Source organism: Daphnia pulex, chromosome 4 (genome assembly GCF_021134715.1).
Source record: "Daphnia pulex isolate KAP4 chromosome 4, ASM2113471v1".
Taxonomy (NCBI): Eukaryota; Metazoa; Arthropoda; class Branchiopoda; order Diplostraca; family Daphniidae; genus Daphnia; species Daphnia pulex.
In genome coordinates this window covers 5,799,830-5,822,459 of record NC_060020.1, presented here as the reverse complement: position 1 = coordinate 5,822,459, position 22,630 = coordinate 5,799,830, and the positions used below count along the sequence as shown (strand labels likewise).

Below are 22,630 nucleotides of genomic sequence, written 5' to 3'. Positions count from 1 at the left end.
TTAAAGAATCACGTGACTAAACATTGCCATACTTTTTAAACTGAAAACTTGCATTTGCACTTGGCAGCTGGCATCGCAGATTCGCAGTCGCAGAGTCACAAGAAAGTAGAATGTAGAAGTCTAGAAGTAGTTTTTTCTAATGAACTTGTTAGTTAAAATTTGTTAAGTTAAACAGAACACAGGTAACTAAAGCAGAACTAGAGTCACGGAACCCAATGACCCTACGAATTAAAGTCAACAAAAAACACAAGCCGTCTGTACAGTTGGATTCCCTTAGTTCGTTGATCCGAATATGCATTCGGAGCAGCAAATTTGACGTAGAACGCACCTGGCGTTATGCAATTATGGATACAAATCACATTTCGTTCTCTTGTTTATTGCTATTTTAGTCTTACAAGGGTTGCCCACCTTTCTGGCAGCACTTGACAGATATGATCAAGCATTGAATTGGTATTCAAATAACGCACGAAGCGGTAAGATTTCCCCTGCATTAATCTTTGATTTACAGTTCGCCGATTATTTTTTGCCAATTGTTACATGTTTGTTTCAATTAAAGCCTTCTTATTTAGTTTAGCTTAATTCTTACGTCCAAACTGCAGCGAATGCTCTACTAACTCATAGATGGCGTTTTGGTTGCGTCCGTTAGAAAATAAAAAGAAGAATTAAAATAAAAATAAAAAGAAGACCCTTTGTTTTGGGCAATTAACCACCGTAAAGGAATTTATCGGATAAAAACGGAAAGGGTTTGGCGACTATAAGTCTAAGGATGTGGGAAGCAGGAAGCTATATGTTGTCCTATTGTTGCCAATACAAAAGTGAAGGTCAATCCAGGTCTTGACAAAGAACTCAACAGGTGTAAAAGAAGAAGACCTGCACGATTTCGGCCTTGGTGGATGAAGACAATAAGGTCATTCGTGTTGAGATGATTTGGTCTCCATGTCCCCGTTTCTTTTTCTGACGTGACTTAATCCGCCTCCTAAACAACGGGAAGAGACCCTACAAAAATATTATACACAAGAAAGAAAGAAAAATAAGTAGATAAAGGAGACACCGACTCTATGCACATACACATACCAGGTTACGTTTACTCACGATTTCTTCTTCCCGAGTGAGGGTACACGCGACTATCCACTTCTTCCATGTCGTAACTCTTAACCTTATTTTTGTACTGTTTGCTTGCCGCCCGATCGCTTCCAAGTTTCTCCTCGTAAGACATGCGTGAAAGAGAAAGATGAAGAATGATTTTCGACAGGGAAAAAGAGACATCCATAATTGGGCGGTATAATTGATAAGACCCTACCTCTTCTTTCCTCATTTCGTTTTATTATTGTTGTATTTCTCTTTTTTTCCATCTTTTCGAAAAAGAAAGAAAAACTGTGCCTCTTTCCTTTCTTGCGTATAGCATTTTGGAGGTTATTATAGGCGGCTGGTGACTGGCGCCGGTAAAACAAAAATTGCGTGATCCTTCGACTTCTTTGGCTTGATCTAGTGCCCCCTAGACAGAGCACAGCAGCCAGCGCAACAGTTTTCGAGGCTTTCTAATATGTGTAGTATATTCGGCGGCATGCCGCCTCGGAATACACATCCAGCAAGCTATAGCGAGCGAGAGAGAGAAGAAGAAGAAAAATGTAAACTAAAACCTGTCGGGGTTTCCAGGCACAAGTGAGATCACGCATTCGGGAGAGAGAGAGAGAGAAAGGTGTACAGGTAGTAGTAGATGGGCGCGCGTTATATTTTTGTGATCATAAAAAGAAATTCTTCCTCCCAACTGTTTTCTCCTCTCGCGGAAAGGATAAGGCAACTTTTGCGTTTACAATTACAAGACACACTCTCACTCCACCTCCAGATGACAACCTCTCCATCTTTTCTCCCTCTTATTTCGCCTCCTTTTCTTTTTTCCGGCTGCATCTTTTATTTTCGAAAAAAAAATTTTTTTTCTTGCAACAGAACACCGATATGATCGCCCAGGGGGTGCTTCCATGTGTGCCTTGTTGATCATTTCCTCAAACAAGAAAAAAAAATGTTAATGAAGAAGAAAGGAGAGAAGGAACGTGGCTATGGCATCGATATGGTTCGTGTAATCTACCCGGGGCAGTGGTCGGGTTGAAAGCAAAAGTTGGTGCTGGTGGTGAGGATACGGAGGGAGAAGCTCACCAGCAGCTTGGAACGGTATTTTATCCCTTTTTTGTTGTTTTCTTTCTTTCATTTTTAGAAAACTTGTTATTTTTTGAATGGCGTCTTCCTCCAAACAAGCGTCGCAACAAACATGGTGAAAAAAAGAAAGAAAAAGAGAAAGAGTTAAATAATCAAGGGCGTTTCTCAAATAAAAGATTTTTCGCATCCATCTTAGTGTAGTACAGTACCTACCTCGATTGCATTTGCTTCAGCTTTCTGATAAGTTTCTTTTTTTTTCTTTCTCATTTTAGGTCTTTAATCAAAATCAGCGACACTCTCGGTTTGATTTGGCTTTCAAAAGACTGACTGCAATTCCCTGAGAAGAAAAAAAAAAGTTGACTTAATAAATAGAGTGATGAGGATTTATATGGTTTTCTTTGGTGTATAGGCTATAATACCAGTATACTATATGGAGCTGCTGCCTGTATAGTAAATATAATGCGGTAATGCTCTACAGCCCAGCAGTATACCATCGAGCAGTGTCTTTATGTATCGCCCCGAAAGAAAGGAAACCGAAAAACTGTTCTCCTATACGAAAAAAAAAAGTAAAAGAAAGAAAGAAAAAACTAATGACAGACGAAGAGAGGCTTTTGACGGTTAGAAAGCTGGTGCGGCCGGTGCCTTGTTGCCTGCTGGAGGGGTACGCACGCGCGCGCGAACGCAAGGGCTCCAGCAGGAGAAGGCGAAACCCAAAAAGAAAAGAAGGAAGGTGGAAAGAACAGAACAGAGCAACCAATCCACCGCGGGACACGCAGGCAGCCAGTCTATTTCCGACTGCCTTCGACTCTACACGCGTTATAACACACCCTCTCCTAACCCCCCTTTCTTCCTTCCGTACGTAGTATTTCTTCTTCGTAGTACAGCGAAAAACAGATTTACTTGTGGTCGTCAACATGTTATAAACTCCACGTTGTGTTGTGTCTTCTCCGTTGCGAACCTGACAAATAACCCAACACTCAGGTTAGTTTTGTCGTGTTTCTTTTTAAATTATTTTTGAGTGTGAATCGCAAATTCTATTCAACAGTTGGTTTGTCATCCAAAGAAATTCTTCTTCCTCGTTTAGCGGATGTGTCTCTATCGTTTAGTTTAGCGCTAGTGTCAGAGCGCGCCGAATAATTGAGTGTGCGTTACGTTTCGAATGACAATTTGATTTCGTGTTCCGAGAAGAATCTCTCTTTTTGCCGCTAGTTTTTTGAAAGCACAAGACGTGTACGTAGGTAGTTGAAATTTGGGTTCTGTGTCTTGATGATCCATTGTCTCGGTACACAGGGAGTGCTGCAGGAGAGCCTCATCATCTTTCCGCGTCCGCACTTTCACCGCCCGTCTCTGCGTGCGATCACGGACCTGGGGATATTAAGCGCACTCACGCGGCCGAGAGAGAGAGAAAGAAGAAGAAGAAAGAGAAAGACGAGAGAGAAAGAAAGAGAAGTAAAAAAAAAAAATGGGTTGAGCAAAAAGAGAAACGCAGGATTTACACACGCACGCAGGTAGATAGGGAGGACTAGACCGATGGTGGCTACTGACGGGGGGAAGCGAAAGGAGAGCTCCGCTCTTTTTTTGGACTAGGTGGTACTACTCGTCACAACAGTCGTTTTCCGTTTCTTCCTTTCTTTTCTTCTTCTGATGGTGCAACTTTACAGGCTGACAGTGGACTTGTTGTTGTTCTTGAGGGGGGGAAGGAACCGTCTCCCAGTCGAAGGAGAAAGTGAACGCGGACATGCAGATTAAACTTCTTTTTTGGAATGAGAGAAGAGAAAAAGGAGCGAGAGGAATTGGCGTCTTGGTTATACATTCGGGACGGGCGACGAGAATGGGCTGTTCACTTTTCTTTCGTCCACTTATCGGCCAATGTTTTTTAAATAGATCTTATTACACAAAAGAAATAGAGAGAGGATAGCTGATACAAGACGGAAGAGAAAAGGGGACGCTCTTTTCACGTTAGAGAGAGAAATGTCCACCGATCATTTGCGGGTTTTTCTCTGCTGACTTTTTCTATTTTTTAGTGTCGCAACAACTTTTTCCATGTTCTTTCCATTTTTTTACAACTCTTTTAAAGTACTTATTAAATAAAATAGGAACGTTTGATTTAATAAACAGGAAGAAGAAAAAAAAAGATGATGCGTCGGTTAGATCGATGGATCAACTATGCGGGCAATCATCGATCGTGTTTCAGTTTCGGCATCATCTTGATCGTTATTCATTTGGTTTTGGTTGCCGAACGGGTCTACCAATACAGACACTCGGGCGCGTGGATTGTAATCGCCAGGTCGTCAGGTACTGTACCATCCAGCTGATTAATTTCAACGTTGACTTGATATGTAATCAAATACTATGCGATCCTTTGGATCGTAAAGCTCAGTGCCTACACTTGGATTGCGCGTTGGTCTTGTTACTAACGCTTCGCAGAAGCTTCACATGGCTCCGTTCGAGAGGAATGGACTGGCTTCTGCCGCTTGATCGGACCATCTACTTCCACAAAATGATCGGATGGCTCATCTGTGTCTTCAGTGTGGTCCACACGTTGGCTCACATCATCAACTACGGTAAATGATCTCTTCACGTTTCTCTTATCTTTCCTATCATCTATTCTGGCTATCTTCCAAAACTTTCCTTTTTTTCTTCGCGTCGTGACGATGGTCTTTCTTCGTTGCTGAAGCGTTGGCCAAGCCGTGCGATTCCATCACCATGTTCACGGGAAAGGACAGTCCAAACGCATTTTCTCCAAAACTCGATTGGAAGACCTCTTTTGCATAGCATACTTTTCTTCTCCTAGACGTTAAAACTTTCGATTAGCGGGATTCTCAAACAACCTGTACCTTTCGTTTTCTAACTGTCCACTGTGAAACTTGTTCCTTGTTGCATCGCATAACAAGTTTTTGATATATTGTAGTCTGCTGTCTTCACTTTCAAAACGGTTCTTTTTTAAAATTTCATTACTGGTTTTCCCTTTTTTTAAAAAACAAATTTTTAAATCAAACAAACAGGAATCATGAGCCGTGCAACTGGCGTCAACATGAGGGATTACCTATTCGACAAGACTGCAGGTTGGATTCCCGGAATCGTTACTCCCAGTGGTTTCGCAATCTTGTTTCTCCTACTCATCATGGGACTCTTTTCCCATCGTCTCGTCCGGAAGTCGGGTCGTTTCGAGGTATACAACAACACAACTTTCGCCTCGACTACTTTTCCCTTCGATGCTGCCTTATACAGACAAGTAGTAACGATGACACACCTCGCTTTCAAACGATGTGAGATTACAATATTACTACAGCACGCACAACAATTCTTACCGTGGAACATGTCGGACCAAGACTTTTTTATGACCGTCGGCGACCAATATAGTTTTATTTTTAGAGACTCGACCAAGTTTTTTTATTATGCAAGGCAATATTAGTTTTTTTTTTTTCTATTTTTTTTTATTGGGGTAGCTATTCTACTGGACCCATATGCTGTGCCTTCCCTTCTTCTTGTTGATGATTATGCATGCTGGCAACGTCTGGAAGTGGCTCATCGGACCTTTATGTCTCTTTGGAGCCGAGATTGGCTATCGCATCGGATTTATTTGCTGTTCAGAGCGAGGTAGAACTAAGGTCACCTCTCTACAACTTTTACCTAACCAGGTATGTAAATCAATCCAATTGGTTCCCGTTTCTACGACGTCATAAAACTTTCGGTCTTCAACAGGTGGTTCGACTCAAGATTGAACGCCCACCTTACTTCGAATACAACGCCGGAGATTACGTCTACGTCAACATACCTCATGTCGCCAGATTCGAATGGCACCCCTTCACAATCAGCAGTGCTCCAGAGGACGAAGGTACTGAATATTGACAATCAATCAATTACCTAAATAATTGAAAATAGAAAAGACAGAACTAATTCAGAAATGAGCTGGTTTGGCACGTATTTGTTTTAAGATTACATGACGCTCCATGTGAGAGTGGCGGGCGGATGGACCGGACGGCTCTACTCAATGTGTCAGGAAGACGCTACTAGGCTAGAGCGACAGCAGTCTAGGCAAAGAATTGCCCAGCAGCAGCTTGATAGTAAGTTAAGTCCATTCCAGTCTATGCCAATGCAGTTGGAGAAGTCAACAGTAGCCGCGGGCCAGGATAATCCCGCATTCCATGAACAAGAGTCTACCTCACTGCCCGCACTGAATACCGAAGTTGCCATCAGCATTATCTCGACAGCCGAACCTAGCAGAAGCAACTGCAAGGATCTGTTACCAATAGAAGTAGTCATTTAGTGGAAAATCTCCATTTACTTTTTCTGCTTTTTTTACTACAAAACTTTCATGCTAACCTGTTCAATTGTCACAGATGCCCATTATGCTGGATGGTCCATACAGTGGATCGGCTATGCGAGCGTGGAATTGTCGCCACGCACTGTTCATTGCCGGTGGAATAGGTGTTACACCGTTTGCTTCTCTTCTTCAATCTCTGGTGAGTAGATACCAGAGCTCGATGAATGCCTGTCCACATTGCCACCAATCCTGCTGCACGAATGTTCCCACCTCACTGGGCAAACTACGTCACGTAAGTTTCCAGTTATCTAAAGTTCTATTAAAAGTCGTATTACCTTAAAGTTCAACGTTAAATCAATTCAGGTGGATTTCATGTGGGTGAATCGAGATCTCCTCAGCTTCCAATGGTTCCTGGAACTTTTGCTGGATTTAGATAAAGAACAATCTGTCAGGGGCAGCGTTATGGAGAACTTTCTCGACATCCAGCTGTTTCAAACAGGTACCAAAATAATGCCTGATCCTCACCAGCCGTGCGCCAGTTGCTGTGAGTCTCTAGCAGTCCTTCCGCAAATACAAACGAACCTGCTAGATGACGCAATCGTCCAATCAGCACCAGCTTCCCAAGTGACGGGTAGATGCCCTTATTGCACAATACGACAAGTGAAGCATTTACTCAACTACGGTCGACCTGTCTGGGATAAGGTTGGTCATTCTTCACAAAATCTATCAACAACTTGTCACGGATACATATTTACCCAAAAATGTTATTTCACAGGTGTTTAGGGATGTGGCTCTACGCAGTGGAGGTCGAGTGACGGTGTTCTATTGCGGTCCAGCATCGATGGCCCGCGTTGTTATGGCACAATGCAAAAAGTTTGGTTTCACTTTCACCAAAGAAATCTCCTGAACGCGAAATTATTTTATGAAAACGAAAAGTAAAAATAAAGATCTATACGGCTACACGGGACAGAAGTTAAAAAAACAACAACAACAAAACAACTCACCACACCTTCTAATCTCATGTGATATGTACATTGGATGACGTAAAAAAAAATTACCCTATACTCGCAAATCGAAAAAAATGCTATTAATAGGGAAACGCGGAGTGAAAATCCGACGAAATGTTGTGAATACTTTCACCGTATGGATATTGTGTGAGTTATTCAAGTGGACGAATATGTGCTACACTTTTTATACTTACGTAAGTCACTAACGGCAACAATAAAACTTGAGCGTTTTTTAATGTAAATACCTTTACCTCCCTTTTCTGGGCAGAGAAATAAGAGAGACAAAACAATAGTTAATATCAAAAAAATTAAATCACCAGTATTTACTTGCGGACAAACTGAGCAACGAGCAATATTAATGGCCATCGTTCAACATGAACGGGCGCTTCAAATTGCAAAACACAAAAAGAAACAAGTTATTTTTTCCTATTTTTCCTTTTTTTTTTTGTTGAAATCCAAGTCCTATTTGCTTGTAAAAAAGAGAACTTGTCGAGTTTACTTTTCTCCTCTCGTAATTAAATATTCAAAACTCGGTAAGCATTTTGAGCTGCTGCTGGAATTCAGTGCATAGTCTCTGCATCTTAACATTGGCGGCCATCACCTGGAGCACAGGTATCAGCAGCTCGTTTTTCTTCATCGTCTACAAGATTTCACCAAAACTCTGATTGATTAGGTCTGCCCTAAAAATTCGAGTTGAATTTGAATATTCCTACCAGTATCGTGGGTTGCCAATTCTTTCCTCTTTGGCTCGAGCGATGTACCGGACCAAGCAAATCTTCACACAAGCTTCGTAGACGGTCTTCCATTCCTAAAATGAGCACAAAAGATTTTTTATATTATTTTAAGGTTTGTTGAAAATTTGGTTATGCTAATTTGTTTACCTTGTTGGGCCATATACTTGACTTTGGTCAGGAGCCAAGTTCGGTATTCAGCCGGTGAATTCAATTCGACCAATGAACTCATTTTGACGTCAGCATAACTGATGCTGCAAGTAATCTTAGAATCGGCACTATTAATCACAGAGCTTCGATTCGCTCCAGGACCAGCACCGCTACTTGGAATTCCCTGCAGGTCCGAGCCATGACGAAGAGGATCCAGGGCATCGGATAAAAGTAACCTAATCATCAAAGTCCACATTTAGTTCATGACGGAATGTATCTGTGGGAAAACCAGTACATACCAAGTATCCATGTCAGTTGAGTATGTGTAGGTTTTGCTGTTAGAGAAACTCAGAATGGGAATTCCCCCATCTCGGATAGTGCATGATGTAAGAGTAACCGAACCATCTTCAGAATTAATTTAAAAAAAAAATAAAGTTTCGTCAGACGAGGAACACGAAAAATTTTTCGTACAATTGACTAACCTGAATCTGTTAAATTGAGTATTGATGTTTTGAGAGTTGATTTTCTTTTGATGATATCCCACACACTTATTTGTCCATGAGCTGTCACGACTGATACAAAATGGTCTTGAACCCTAAGGTGGACTGCCGACCCTTGAAGTTTAATTCCAGGTATCATTCGCGAGCCATCGCCAACGGAAAAACAGTGAAGAGTAGCATCTGAACACGTCACCGCAGCACAATATAAGCTTGCGGCGCATCCAATCATAGGACTTGACATATAAACATCCCATGCAACCTAGACACGAAACAACAATGCACGTTAGGCGTCTTCATTTTAAACAAAATATGTTATTAATGATATCAAACTTTACCTTTCCGTTAACCACGCAACTGAGCTTGTGAACAGCCATCTTATGACCGACAAAGTACGATTGATTTTCAATTTCGAAACTTCTTCCATGTGAAGTCTGTAAATGGGATATTAAAAAACAGCTGATCAAGGAAGTAAAACGACAAACATTTATAGCAACTTACTGGAACGGAAAAAGTCTTTTGTACGGATAGAGGTGAGATCGCTACTTTATCAGAATCGGGAGATCGAACAATTGATACGCCAGTGGTAGACACCGAGGCGGTGCTCGGACCAGACGTTCTAACCGAAACAACGCGTCTTTCCGGTTCATTTCTTTCGAGCCTACGATTGAGTAGGATGTTGGACATTTCTTTGCGCGCGTTAGCTTGAGGCGGAGGAGGCGAAGTAGTGTTTGACAGACCTGGTTTTGTCACTTCGTCTCGTTTCTCCACGACGATTTTGCTCTTTGCTTCAGTTGAACTACTGAAAGTTGGTTGAACAAGAGCAGCAGAAGAATGATTACTGGCGTGACTAGATTGTGCATCATCTTCTTCCATGGGAGGTGGAATAAACACTGGTGTGATACGACGTCTACCATCCACCGTTCGGGTCTCTATTTGTTTGTCAATAGGACCTTTGGCTACAATTTGACTGGATCTGGAAGCCCGAGAATCGGAAGAATGCATCCCACCCTCTTCTTCTATAATGGAAGGCACAGTCGGCTCCATCAGTTGTGGCTGAATCCAGTCGGGATCTTCGATGACAATTGATGCTTTCTTGTCAACGCCCGTGGAAAAAGACTTTTTCCCATACATTCGTTGAAAAAGATTTTCCTTTTCTTCAACACTCACAATCTGCCCAAGTTCTTTGTCGTCAAATTCAATATAGGCTACCGATCCGTCCCAAGAACAAGCCATGAGCTGATAACCAGATCGACTCCACGACAAATCAAGGACCTTGAAAAAGAATTTAAAACTAAATAAATAGAACTAAAATGAACTATGAAAACTAGAATTACGGAATTAAGGAAGAGTTCATGAATGACAACAAGCGGTCTTTTCAGAGAAGTCAGCCAGATAGAAAGCGATCTATCCCTAGAACCGATGGCACAGCAGCAGTAATTGGTTCCTTTGTGCAACGCTGACTTTCTTAACATGTTACTGTTAAAACTCTAAGAGATCACAAGCAATGTTTAAAAGAAGTGAGGAAAAATAAGAAGTTACAAAGTTCACTTACCACACAAGTAATTGCTTTTCTATGACCAACAAAATCTTTATCTGTTTTCCAACCTTCGCGCTCGATGATTTGAGCAGTGGGTCCACCACCATTCATCGCCTGAAAAAATTTTATATTTAGAGACATAAAATTAACAGGAACATTCAATATTTAAAAAAAAAAAAACCTTACATGAGCAGAGACCAAATACTGTCCGTCAGGTGACCAATTCAGTCTTAGAACATGGGTTGTCCCTCCACACTAAATAAAATAGCACTTTCTTTATACATTTACTGCCTAAGAAGGACGCATTTAGTTACATACCTCTTCAAAAGGTTCTGTCACAACAGTTTCCTGCTTCCAATCAGCTGTCTTCCATATCCGCACTGTTTTGTCGTCCGATTGCGACGCAACATATTTTCCTTAAAAAATTGCCGGAGAAATGTAATACAGAAAATTTTCTTAACAGAAACACGCTTATGGATTACCAATTGGATCCCATGCAATTCCTTTTACTAATCCAGTGTGTCCTTTTAAAACTGCAATGGATTCAGGCATATTCAACATATTCCAAATGCGCACTGTGTTATCGACTGAGGACGATGCTAAATATTGATCATCTGGTGACCAACCAAGATCTAAAACATCGCCACTATGACCCCTAAGGGTAGAAACACACCTCCAGTGTTCAACATTGGTTTTACCTCCACCACCAAATATTGTGCTCCCTATAAAAATTCAATAGGGTAAAGAAATATTTCTTTTAAAATAATTTGTAGTGCCTTCACCTGCATAACGGGTGAGCTGCCAGATCATTACAAGTTTGTCATCACCTCCTGAAGCTAGATATTGCCCTGAATTGGACCACCTAACACAATTGACACATGCTAAAAGAAAGAAGTGTGGTTATCAAATTTAATTTAATTTAACAAATATATCTACCAAGGTGATTGTCCATTTGGCATAGTAGTTTTGGAACATTATCATCTTCTTCTGCCTGCTCTTTAACGATTGGTGCAACATTCCATATAACAACACGACCAGAATCGTCTCCTGTTGAAGAAAGAAAATTATTGATAACAACACTTTTACAATCCTATTTTAGGTGTTGTAAAGCTGCGTGAAGCCTTATTTAACACAACCATCATACCCTGGCCTCCAGTAGCAAACTTTGAGCCATCTGGATGAATGTCAATAGAAAATATGGGTTTTCCTGCAGGGAAAAGAATGATACATAATTAGAAAAATGCACCCAGTACTTATTATAGGCTATATGGTCCTAGCTGTGTTGTGTAAAATAACATAACGTCATTACCATCATGTGTGACCCACGCTGGTTTAAGTAATTTCATTTTCTATGCAAAAAAAATAATGATATCGTGTCTGAATTCAATACAATTATTTTATTTTTAAATTTCAATCGTAAATTTCAGAGCATTCAGACATCATGATTTTCCTCAACAGTCAACACTTATTGAATTGAACAAGCGGTAGATTTAGTAGCCTGACAGACAGAAGACATCTGCCGGTACATTTAGTGATCTTGTGCATTATTCTACCGAAAGAGGCACTGATGCAGATACTGTTTAACAGTGGTCTGCTGCTTTTACCACGTGTGTGACAGGTTTTACGTCGCTGGACTTGGAACGCATTTACTTTTCGACAAATTGAAAAGTGTTGTCATAGAAAATGGGTAAAAAAGGAAAAGCGCGTCAGGATAAGTTTTATCACTTGGCCAAAGAGACAGGTAAGAATTGTTTGAATCTGTATTTTATTTCGACTCTTGTCCTATGTTCAATGTCACTATTTTCACCGACGTCTACGCTGTAATGCTCATTTCTAAACAGTAAATATTTGTAATAGGCTATCGGTCTCGTGCGGCTTTCAAGTTATTGCAGTTAAACAGAAAATTTGAGTTTCTGGAGAAAAGCAGAGTAGTTATCGACTTGTGTGCTGCACCAGGATCATGGATGCAAGTAGCAAAACAGCACATGCCTGTTTCGAGTTTGATCATTGGTATTGATCTTTTCCCCATGAAACCAATCCAAGGCTGTCTCACACTACAAGTAATAATAATTAATTAATCTATACAAGTTCATTGTTCATACATATTTTTCTCTATACGCAGGAAGACATCACAACAGAAAAATGTTATCAAAGTTTAAAGAAAGAATTGACAACTTGGAAAGCAGATGTTGTCTTGCACGATGGTGCTCCAAATGTTGGTCAAAACTGGATTTATGACGCCTTCATTCAGAATCAATTGGTGTTAAGTGCCCTGAAGTTGGCAACTGAATTTTTGGTCAAGGGAGGATGGTTTGTCACAAAAATTTTCAGATCCAAAGACTACAACTCTTTGATGTGGGTGTTGAGACAGCTCTTCAAGCGCGTCCATTCCACTAAACCTCACGCATCTCGAATGGAGTCTGCCGAAATTTTCGTGATCTGCCAAGGTTATCGAGCACCAGACAAACTTGATCCCAAGTTTTTAGATCCGAAACATGTTTTCCAAGAAGTTGAAAATATCTCAAACACTGTTATGGGTTTGCAAGCCCACGAAAAATCTAAACCAAAAGCTGGGGGCTACGAAGAAGGAATTACATCGTTGCACAAGTCGGCACAGATTTCCGATTTTGTTCACAAGGAGAACTTTGTCGATATCCTTAACAATGCAACAGTTCTCAACATGAATGATCCAGAAATTGCAAACCATCCACTCACCACCATCGAAATAAAAGAGTGTTGCAAAGATATCAAAGTGTTAGGTCGTAAAGATTTAAAAGCTCTTCTTGGATGGAGGAAAGCCATTCAAAAAAGCTTGGATGACAAAGCCGAACAGCTCAAGTTAGAAGAGAATGCATCGATTGAAAAACCGGTTCCCATGGAGGAGGATGCTTGCTCTGATGACGAGGAAGATTTGTCTCAAGTTGAACGACAAATTAAAGAATTAGAGGTAATTTTTCAAATAATTGTTTAAAAAGAATGTCTAGTTGAATATTTTTCTAATACTCAGGATGCTAAAGTTCAAGATGCCAAGCGCAAGAAGAAGAAGCTGATGAATGAACGTCGCAAACTGCAGGAGAAGATGAGACTGAAGATGGTTATCCCTGGTGATGGCGGTCCTAGTGTATTGGAAGCCAAGCCGCTCTTCGCGCTTGACCAGATTAAAACAGACCAGGCATGCATTTTCAACAGATTTAACAATCAAACAGTTTTATAATTGTTACTTATGGTTCTGATACAGGAGTTGAACCAAATCGCTGATCAAGAAGCAGACGATTTGGCCGAAGAACCTCGTGAAAAGCCGGCTCCTTTCCCTAAAAAAGCTAAATATGACAAGGAAACTTTCCAGTTGGATTCCAAAGGACGGTAAGATTTCGCTGGTTGGTTTCAAACGTATTGTACGTAAATTCTTTTATTATTTGCAAAACAGGTATCGGAGAGAAGAGGATAGTGATGAAGAGCTTATATTTGACTCCGACGATGAATACGAGAGTGATGTTCCCCAAGATTCGCTTGGTAAATTTTATTCGTCAAATTCATCTTGAAGAACATTTTCTCAAATCGTTCTTTGTCATTCTCAAGGGCTCGACAACGCTACTGACGAGAGTGACGGTGAGAGCAAAAAGCAGCCTAAAAAAGTCCGTTTCACGGAAGCAATCAAGGCAGCAACCAAAGCCGTTGCAGTCGACGAAAGGAAACATCCTTTGCTAACAGATTTGGAAGATGACGATTCCGCTCTGAAGAAGAAGAAGAAAGCAGACAAGTGGTTCATGAAGGTGCATAACATTGAAAGAGACTGCAATTTCTTAACTTAACTTGACATTTATTTTGACAGAGCGCTTTTCAAGACATTGATGACGAGGAAGACGAAGATATTGAACTTGACTCGATGGTTCGCGAGCATCCACTTCAACGTCGAGGGGCTGTCACTACCGAAGATTTCACTGACGACGAGGCCGACGAAGACAGTGATGAAGAAGTCCACGTTAGCGACAAAGTTGGAAAAAAACCTCCGCCAAACAAGTTTGACTCCGACCAAGATTCTGATAACGACTCTTCAGACGACGACGACTCTGATGACAGCGATGAAAGCAATTTGGCTAATGGCGAGGATTTGGACGAAGGTCTACCTGCCGCCGGGGGTCAAGGTAAAGCCAACGGGGAAATATCGTGTATGCGGCAGGCCACTCAATTAGCTAATCACGACTTTCTTTAGTGCGAGGCAAGAAGAGGAGCTTGACAGCCGAAGCCCTGGCTCTTGGATCTATGATTATCCAGTCGCGGAAAGCCAGGCGGGACATTTCAGATGATGGATGGAACCGGTACGCTTTCAACGATGAGAACCTGCCTGATTGGTTTGAAGCAGATGAAAGACGCCACAGCCACAAAGAGTTACCTATAACGAAGGTAAATAACGTTCTGTTATTAAGTTTGATGGCAAAATCAATTTGAACTGGGTTGCTTTGGAAATTTTGGGCTAACTCGCTGTGATTGATGTGTTTACAGGAAGTTGTTCAGCAGTACAAAGATAAAATGAAGGAGATCAACGTCCGACCCATCAAGAAGGTGGTTGAAGCTAAAGCCAGGAAGAAGCGTCGTACCATGCGTCGTATGGAGAAAGCCAGGAAGAAGGCCGATACCATATCAGAAACTATGGGTATGAGTGACTACGACAAAGCGCAACAGATCCGGCAGTACGTATCGATTTTCTTCTTCCTCTTCATTCAGTCTTTGTTAGTCTTTCTTGTTACATATTTTTTTCGTTTTCTTATATTTTCATTTGCTTTTATCTGCTACCCTGAATGTTTTTGTACTTGTAGTTTACTTGTAAAACACCGGTTAATGTTAGTGATTTCGGCTTCCTCCAATAAGATGGTCAAGATGAATGCAACTTGATCCCAATTATCCCACCATACCTTATAATCTATTCGTTGTTTTTCTATCCAAATAGCATCCACAAAAAGGCCAAACAGGAGAAGAAGAAAGAAGTGACGTATGTCGTAGCTAAGAAACACCAAGCTGGCAAGAAGGCTCACCGACCCGCTGGCGTCAAGGGCCAATTTAAAGTGGTCGATCGCCGCATGAAAAAAGACGACAAGAAGCGCAAAGCGACAGAAAGGAGGAAAGGCAAGAAGGCAAGGACCCCCAAGAAGTAAGACGACGCTCGTGGCACCGACAGAAGATAATAATAATAATAACGGGAAGCTAGAAAACATCGTCATGCGTGACATTATGCTTGCTGTGTATTCTCTTCTCGTGTTCCGAACTAATTACACCAACTCGTTAAGACCTCTCGATTGAATGAGCGATTAATTGTTAAATTCGGCTGCGTATGTCATTGATGGATGGCCGTCTCCCATTTTCTAACGCCAGTTGACGTCAAACTCAGCCGCAGTCAAATTTCCAATGGGGTAGTGGGATAGAGCGTCGTTCACCACTTTCATGATACCCGTTGTTAGGGCCTCAATGAAGACGGGTTTCACCTGGCACGTCGAAAACACAAGAAGGATCAGTCGTTTGAGTCGCACACCAGACGGTGCTCGTCAAATTTAGTGTCAACAACATTCAATAACGACTTCCGCAGGCACTTATCTATGCAAAAGTGGTGAGCTTGTTTCCCACCGCTTTTCAAAGACTCAACTTTAGCGCCACGCGTTACATCATCATCACTGCGTGAAAGGCAATCGATTGGTAGTCGGTTACCGAGCACAAATAACGACTGGAATAAACGAAACGCCGTATAATCAATGAAGTAGCAGCAACCCACCAACTCAAAGATAGCCATTCCAAGTTCGCTGATGATGTCGTTGATTGTATCTCCCAAATCGCCTCCGCCGAGTAGATTTTCAAAATATACGACCATGGTTGTGAAGGTGGCATCCATCTCCAGTGAAGTCAACTGCGACGAGAGAAAAGTCAAGTGCACGTTAGTGTAGTATATACAGAAAGCTACTGAAGGCGACTGCTTTCAGCTGCTGGTTTGATTAAATGCACTCGAGCGACCCTAGATGCGGTCCTGCTGCTGCTTTACCGTACGCCCCCGCCTGCTTATACTTTACTTCATCGTCTCTGTCCAACTAGATAAAACCACAAGTGTGCCGCCGATTTTCCTCCCCCCAACTACTTGAAACACCTTTCTCGGACTCTGGCGCTTTTGGTAAATGCGTCCACTTGTCGTTGATGGATGACGGCAAAGTGTTCCTCCCGGCACCCGACTTGATTTATGTATTAAGTAAGCGTTACCTGCAAGTAGTTTCCTGTTTCGTCCAAGCCCAGTGATCCGCCGCCTAGCATGTTGACATCAAAGACTTCAATTCTATAAGGCCCGTTGCCGTAAAGGGGGAAGACAACCAAGGCGATTCCTTCTAGGTCGTACAGACCGTCGATCTATAATAACCAAGGCATTAAACAAAGTTGATTCTCTAGCGCCCGCTCGCGGTTGCAGTTGATCACAGTCCTACGTATACCTTCATGTAAGGCATAAAGGAGCGCAAGTCCATTCTAAATGCGTTAAGGTCGATATGCAAAGTGGTCACCGTCAGGGTCGAAAGATAATGGACCGCAGTGTTGGCAATAGCTGCGTCGATATGGCCTCCTTGGACCCTTCAATTTTAATTGAAAAGAAAAACAAAGGTTAGGCAAACTTTTGATTAATGCAAATAAAAAATGTAAAAGACAACGTTTTAGGGTACTATGGAATCGGTTAAAATCCGAATGATCTATACGTGTTCATACGTCAGTGTCGGAACAGTAAGGTTGCCTATCCATAGTGGGTCCATTGGGGGAATGCCCAGAGCTGGGATTCCAGTTTCCAGCGCTGCAAAGAAGTTGTTGATGACCAGCCGGACGTAATTATCCAGCGCATCGTCCCTGGGCTGCGGACTTCCTCCTAGTGATACCAATCAAAAATCCAAATGAACCGGGCCACCAAAAAAGCGACTTTTATTTTTCTCTCTTTTTCTTGTGGCGTTGTAATATGAAAATGACAGTCAACCGCATCTTGACAAGACGAAGGCAAAAAGCCGCTCGACGACTAATTCATGACAATCATCTGCTTAGGCAATCATCTTTTATTTGTATTTTTTAAGTGCCTTTTTTTCCCCCTCAGCTCAAGCAGCGCTGCCTGCTGTCCTATCTAACCATCGCCAATGAAATGGTGCCTCTCTTCAAACCTTCAACATTTCGCTTGAATGGGCTCAATCACGATGACGCTGGAGGTAACCGACCGCCGACTTATCCTACACTAGTAGTGGCACGCAAAGCATTCCAATGAACGAGCCATTCAAAACGTGGACGAAGGACGTGTGCCCTCGAGAAAATCAGCGTTCCACGCAACTGTGCCTCGTGCCTGTTGTATCTTGCTGCTGTCACAGAGAAAAACTATTTTGTAGACCCGCTGTTGTTGTTACTTTACCGGAAAGTTGATTGTTTAGTGGACTGGCGTCGACTAGTAGCAAAGACGTGCTCATCAGAGCCAACCAAAAGCGGATCGAACGGATGACGGAAAACATTTCTTTTTCAAAAAATGACAAGAATGAATCAGTCAACTGTAAAAGGCGTTGGGGAAAAAAAATCAACTTGCGCTGATTTGTGTCTGGACGACTACTGCGTCGAATTGATATTTCTATCGTTCTTTATATCTTTATTTGTTATAGCTTTTGCAATATCGCCAGTGAGAGAAAATGATGCTCGATCTACTGTACTACCGCATGACAACCGAAAAGATAACCGATGATTTGATGAAAAAATAAACAAAATGAAACAAGGAGTTAGCTTGATGATATCGAATTGAATAATCCATTTCCACCCCAAATGCTGCTGTCTGGCGAACGATATCCGCCTCGACGAGCTTACAACACCCATGTCAAATAACGTTCGACAGGTCGCATTATCTTTACTTGTTGATTTTCATTCTATTTTCATTAGTTCCTAATCTTTTTGGCAGCCAGTCTATTTATTTTATTTTGTCTGTCTGCCATTTGAAAGTAAAGAATAAAAAAGGTAAAATCGATACTAGTACGCCGTCTCATCATTCTAGATTGAATCCGTTGTTGTTGTCCTGGCTGTTATACTGCTGTTGCTCTTTCTTTTATTCTCTTTTCTTTTTTTTTTTGCTTTAAGATATAGGAGCTGCCACACACGGGACTTTGGGCGGGAGGAGTTGGCTCCAAGGAAATCTCTCAACAAACAAGTCATTTCGTTAGGATTACGTTCGATTATGCGGCCAACGCCCGCTCTGCTCGCAATTTCGGCCTCACAAGACGCAAACTTCTTACACTGATAAAGCCGGGACGAACTTGAAACAAAAACAGGGAGAAAAACACAAAAGAATCAAAACCATGGCAGCTCCCAGGAAAAAGAAAACCCCCCAAAAAACCATCTAATTATTTATTCGGATGGGGATAGATGCCTGGCTGGTGGTGGTGGTGGATTTGGCCACCACCTTAATGATACTCACGGTCCCTGCTATATAGCCAACTAATGACTTGCTCTTGTACATTCTATATCCTTCCGTCGTCCCGCGCCTTTCTGTTGCCCGCTCAACTGGAATGTTCCGTTCACTATACGTATATCCTGCTCTACACGATAGACGCAATATACATTAGACGCCGGCGAGTTTGAGCATCCAAACCGCCAGGGTTCTCTCGCGGATTGTTGCCATTCCCGGCCGATATGTACCATTATACTCGGGTGTGGTCTCGCATTCACTTCCGCATATCTCGTCGAATATATAGACGACAGCGGGTTCTCCCTTTTTTCCTCCCTCTTATATCTGGCTTTTATACTGTACACGCGCAGCCAACAGTGACATTTGTCAATTAATCATATTGGACTTTTGCTGCTGGGCTATAGAGAGGAGGGGGGTATGTTACCGGCTTCCACCATTGTTGCTTTGTTCGTGCAGGGCTGCGGCCCTTTTGAACCCACCCGAAAAAGTTTGGCCATAACCAACAATATGTAAGTCGCCGACTAGGATCGACGATCAGCAATAAGCGGCCACCTATAGAATTGGCCTACATAGGTAATACTGGGAGGATAACAAACTGCAAGTCCTGCTCTTTTTGCTCTCCGATGTTCCTCAGGAACTCACGCGATGTCATGCAGCTTAGAACACCAAGTACTTTGCTGTCAGGCCTTGCGAGATCATCTCCCAACTTGTTTTCTACCCCCACCACAAAGCAGTGGAGGCATGTTCACTCTAGTAAAAACGAATAATGTATCTAAGTCTAGTCTCTATAAGTTAAACACAAAGAGACTATAGAGACCGGTTCCCTACGGGTATACCAAGGAAAGGTCAATCGATCCTTGCTTTATAACTGACGGAATTCGATTAGTCGTAACTTTGAATCGATCCATTTCGATGATGGGCTTCTTCTCCCTCGATCCTCTTTCAAGAAAATGCTTTTCTTCTTTTCTTTTTTTCTTTCCAGGGGCTATACGACGAGCTCCTCCTACGACCACGACGACAGTATGTACAGGCCCATAAAGTGTCTAGTCCCATAATGAGAGACTTGTCGTCGTCGTCGTCGTCTATTATTTTATCTTTGGTTCTCACGCACTCCATTATTTGCTATATACTGGCTGTGTCATCCGGAAATAGCCAATGAGGCATTAACATGAGAGGCAACCCAAAATAGACAGCAGCCGAAGAGCCGGCAGAGTCTACGGACGAGAAAATAAGCCAAGCGGAACATTATAGAAGAGGAAATGGAGGATCAGATCGATCCGCGACTAATCAGATTCGCGACCGAATTGACTTTATATAGGAGACGCGCTCCTGCTATAGCTTCTAGTTCTATATGCCCAGCGGATAGATATGTTTCAGAGTGGCACGGACTTGGGCCCGGGTCGGGACCGGGCCAACGGGGGGGAAAATGGGTTGGTCGCCGAGGGTTGGAGCCGCTAGCAGAATCCTAGGAGCTCTAGGATACACTCCTATTAATCAACGGCGGCCAATATTTGTTTCATGTGCGTGTGATGTGCTCTGCTGCTGCTGCCGCCGCTCACGCGTGATGAACACACACACACACACCGAGACATGAAAGATCGAGCAAGGAAAATGGAGAAAGCCGAGCCAGCGGCTCAACTAATCAGCGCCAACCTCTCGGGTCCAGACGGCAGAAGAGAAGTTCCGAGTCAACTTGTATCACAGACAGAATTTTTCGGTTTGGACTTGGGGAAGAGTCGAGGTACCCACAATTGTCCCGAAGACACGGGAGGGCCGTAAAACGTCTATTGAATCGCCCCAGTTTACAGTCGAGAGTCGCCAAGTTGAAGTTGGCAGCCACGGCATATGTAAACGGGTAATAACTAAGTCATTTGGATTCCATTTTCATGGTGGATTCCTGGAAACACATTTCATCCGTCGTTAAAGTTACGAGTCACGAGTGGCATTGCATTAGGTCGGGTTTTAGTCTTTGACGTGGAGTTTGGCTAAGGGCGTTGGCGTTTTCCCCGAATTTCGATTGGAATAGACACAGCTGATTACAAGAAAGAATAAGATCCTATAAGCAAAGCGTGGGATTTAAGCCTGGCTGAACACACTATGTCACCGATTTCATCGATCCCACGAGGATCTTTCCACGTACCACGCAAAATGGCCAAATATGTAGGTTTTAGCAGCATCCGGTACGAGGAGGAGCCGTTGAGGCAGGTCTCATAACATTTTCTTATTAGTGGCACTTTGCTTGAAGTGTTTAAAGTAAAAATATTTTTCGAATTTAATTGGTTACCCACAAACAAAGTTGTGAGGCACAAAAAAGAGGGCCTGATCTGCAGATATTCTACAAATCAATTATTCAAAAAAATCCCTGGCTGAGTCAACAAAAACGACAAGAGAAAACCGTTCCAGTCAACCACCTAGCTCAGGAATAATCTTACTCCGTACTACGTAACGATTCATAGTCAACTCCACAAGATAGTCAAAAAGGAAGAATAGAAATATTTTTTTCCTACCTTTGAGCCTGGGAAATACGGCCAGGCTTCCACAAGTACTCCATCCGAAGAATAGTTGAATCCACCAGGCGGGATAGGAAAATGGGCCTCAGCCTCGTGAATACACCGAGACTCACATGGGTGTACACGAGGAAAGAAGGAAAACTCGGTCGACATGGTAGTTTCCCCAATCCAACGGGTTGCTGTTTATCTAAATAAAAAATAAAAAATGGGTTACGAAAACATTTACAGACATAACAAGTTAAGGACAAGTTGAAAATGAGATAGTGGATAAAACTAAATTTTTAATAAATGGAAGAATTGAAGGTTTCCATGTAATACACTGCAGTGAAATCGTGCATAATTTAAATATCTAGCAGTCACAGGTTAATAATACTAACGAAAATCATTAATACCCAAGCGATGACACTAAGATTGTTGCTGATAAACTGTCACATCTTGTTGTTATGATGGCTGGCTCAAGCCTCAAATCTGGAAAAAGGAAAAGGTTACACGGTGCAAACAAACTGCCATGCATCAACATGGGGATTACATGATGAATTATGCTTTAGTCAAGAACTAACAGTTCAAAAAATTTTAAAAACAGGTTTCACTCTTTAAATCCATAGTTATTCTATTTCTATTCTTAGTTTTATTTACCTGTCAAACAGCATGGAGTGTGTTTTGAGATTCTATAAAGAAACGCGACCAGATTAACACGAGGACGAGGATTTTTGTAATTTTATTCGTTCTGCATATGCTTCGTACCTTCGTGCAGACAAGTGCAAACAAAGCCAAACTAAAAAAGCAGACGACACTAATAGTCTAATTGGCCATGCTTTAAGATTTAAGATATCGATAGAAAAAAATATTTTTAAAAATGATCAAAAACGATCAAAGCGGTTTTCTCACACGCACTCGACATTCGTTTATGCTCAGTTACGTCATTCGAATAAATAGTATTATTCTCCTCTTCCATACGTTTAACATTTAACGTATAAATCCCTCAATTGGATGTATAAGATATTTGAATGCATGCAGCGCTTGAAACTGGGGCGTTCCTTATAGAAGCCACCATACACCGAAGGTGATTTTCCAAGTAAAAATCTTCATGAATTGTGCAGCATATTAGTGTGTGTGATTCTTTATCTCTCTTATTTCTTTTTTTTTTCTTCTTCTTTTCGCGTGCGTAAATATATTAAGTTTTGCATGTAATAATAATCGCATGCGGGTGATTTATTTTCCATATAACGACCCAGCAACTCTACAAGTCCCGTATAATCACGATTTAATGCGGGAGCGGGATTTCAGACGTGGCGCGTACTGCTTATTTTTTGACCGACTCTGCGCTT

General features: G+C 41.9%; 4 protein-coding genes and 2 long non-coding RNA genes across 9 annotated transcripts; 3 read left to right on the top strand and 3 right to left on the bottom strand.

The window, feature by feature from the left end:
• Nucleotides 1–74: 74 nt before the first annotated feature.
• Nucleotides 75–2,170, top strand: LOC124192740. Its single transcript, XR_006873827.1, has 2 exons — nucleotides 75–473; nucleotides 1,948–2,170. It is a non-coding gene; the product is annotated as an uncharacterized LOC124192740 (long non-coding RNA).
• Nucleotides 2,171–2,804: 634 nt separating this feature from the next.
• LOC124192736 (NADPH oxidase 5-like) lies at nucleotides 2,805–7,670 on the top strand. 4 transcript variants are annotated; one of them, XM_046586207.1, is made up of 10 exons: nucleotides 2,805–3,135; nucleotides 4,273–4,449; nucleotides 4,530–4,718; nucleotides 5,160–5,326; nucleotides 5,604–5,795; nucleotides 5,860–5,992; nucleotides 6,093–6,412; nucleotides 6,498–6,713; nucleotides 6,785–7,123; nucleotides 7,197–7,670. In XM_046586207.1, the coding sequence occupies exons 2-10, from the start codon at nucleotides 4,290–4,292 to the stop codon at nucleotides 7,326–7,328; spliced, it is 1,848 nt and encodes a 615-aa protein (XP_046442163.1). In that variant the 5' UTR covers nucleotides 2,805–3,135; nucleotides 4,273–4,289; the 3' UTR covers nucleotides 7,329–7,670. The 4 variants fall into 4 exon arrangements, with proteins under 4 accessions (XP_046442163.1, XP_046442164.1, XP_046442161.1 ...); XM_046586208.1 differs by having other exon boundaries at nucleotides 2,905–3,136; nucleotides 4,277–4,449; XM_046586205.1 differs by having other exon boundaries at nucleotides 2,906–3,135; nucleotides 4,273–4,718.
• Nucleotides 7,671–7,721: 51 nt separating this feature from the next.
• On the bottom strand, nucleotides 7,722–12,123 carry LOC124192733 (protein HIRA homolog). Its single transcript, XM_046586198.1, has 16 exons — nucleotides 11,656–12,123; nucleotides 11,491–11,553; nucleotides 11,283–11,393; nucleotides 11,129–11,227; nucleotides 10,829–11,068; nucleotides 10,665–10,762; nucleotides 10,533–10,601; nucleotides 10,362–10,460; nucleotides 10,144–10,296; nucleotides 9,308–10,081; nucleotides 9,145–9,240; nucleotides 8,792–9,068; nucleotides 8,609–8,714; nucleotides 8,310–8,545; nucleotides 8,142–8,236; nucleotides 7,722–8,068 (listed from the first exon to the last, which is right to left on the bottom strand). Exons 1-16 carry the CDS (start codon nucleotides 11,690–11,692, stop codon nucleotides 7,952–7,954), a joined length of 2,670 nt encoding a protein of 889 aa, XP_046442154.1. The 5' UTR covers nucleotides 11,693–12,123; the 3' UTR covers nucleotides 7,722–7,951.
• Nucleotides 11,893–15,638, top strand: LOC124192734 (pre-rRNA 2'-O-ribose RNA methyltransferase FTSJ3-like). The gene is made up of 11 exons (XM_046586199.1): nucleotides 11,893–12,087; nucleotides 12,204–12,406; nucleotides 12,469–13,293; nucleotides 13,354–13,518; nucleotides 13,585–13,709; nucleotides 13,774–13,859; nucleotides 13,926–14,119; nucleotides 14,179–14,491; nucleotides 14,560–14,750; nucleotides 14,850–15,037; nucleotides 15,295–15,638. The coding sequence occupies exons 1-11, from the start codon at nucleotides 12,030–12,032 to the stop codon at nucleotides 15,497–15,499; spliced, it is 2,553 nt and encodes an 850-aa protein (XP_046442155.1). The 5' UTR covers nucleotides 11,893–12,029; the 3' UTR covers nucleotides 15,500–15,638.
• LOC124192739 lies at nucleotides 15,562–17,963 on the bottom strand. Its single transcript, XM_046586211.1, has 6 exons — nucleotides 17,758–17,963; nucleotides 17,079–17,232; nucleotides 16,811–16,946; nucleotides 16,587–16,730; nucleotides 16,111–16,242; nucleotides 15,562–15,826 (listed from the first exon to the last, which is right to left on the bottom strand). The coding sequence occupies exons 1-6, from the start codon at nucleotides 17,852–17,854 to the stop codon at nucleotides 15,707–15,709; spliced, it is 783 nt and encodes a 260-aa protein (XP_046442167.1). The 5' UTR covers nucleotides 17,855–17,963; the 3' UTR covers nucleotides 15,562–15,706.
• A 3,352-nt stretch (nucleotides 17,964–21,315) lies between these two features.
• LOC124192732 lies at nucleotides 21,316–22,058 on the bottom strand. The gene is made up of 3 exons (XR_006873826.1): nucleotides 21,939–22,058; nucleotides 21,695–21,770; nucleotides 21,316–21,489 (listed from the first exon to the last, which is right to left on the bottom strand). It is a non-coding gene; the product is annotated as an uncharacterized LOC124192732 (long non-coding RNA).
• Between the last annotated feature and the right edge of the window lie 572 nt (nucleotides 22,059–22,630).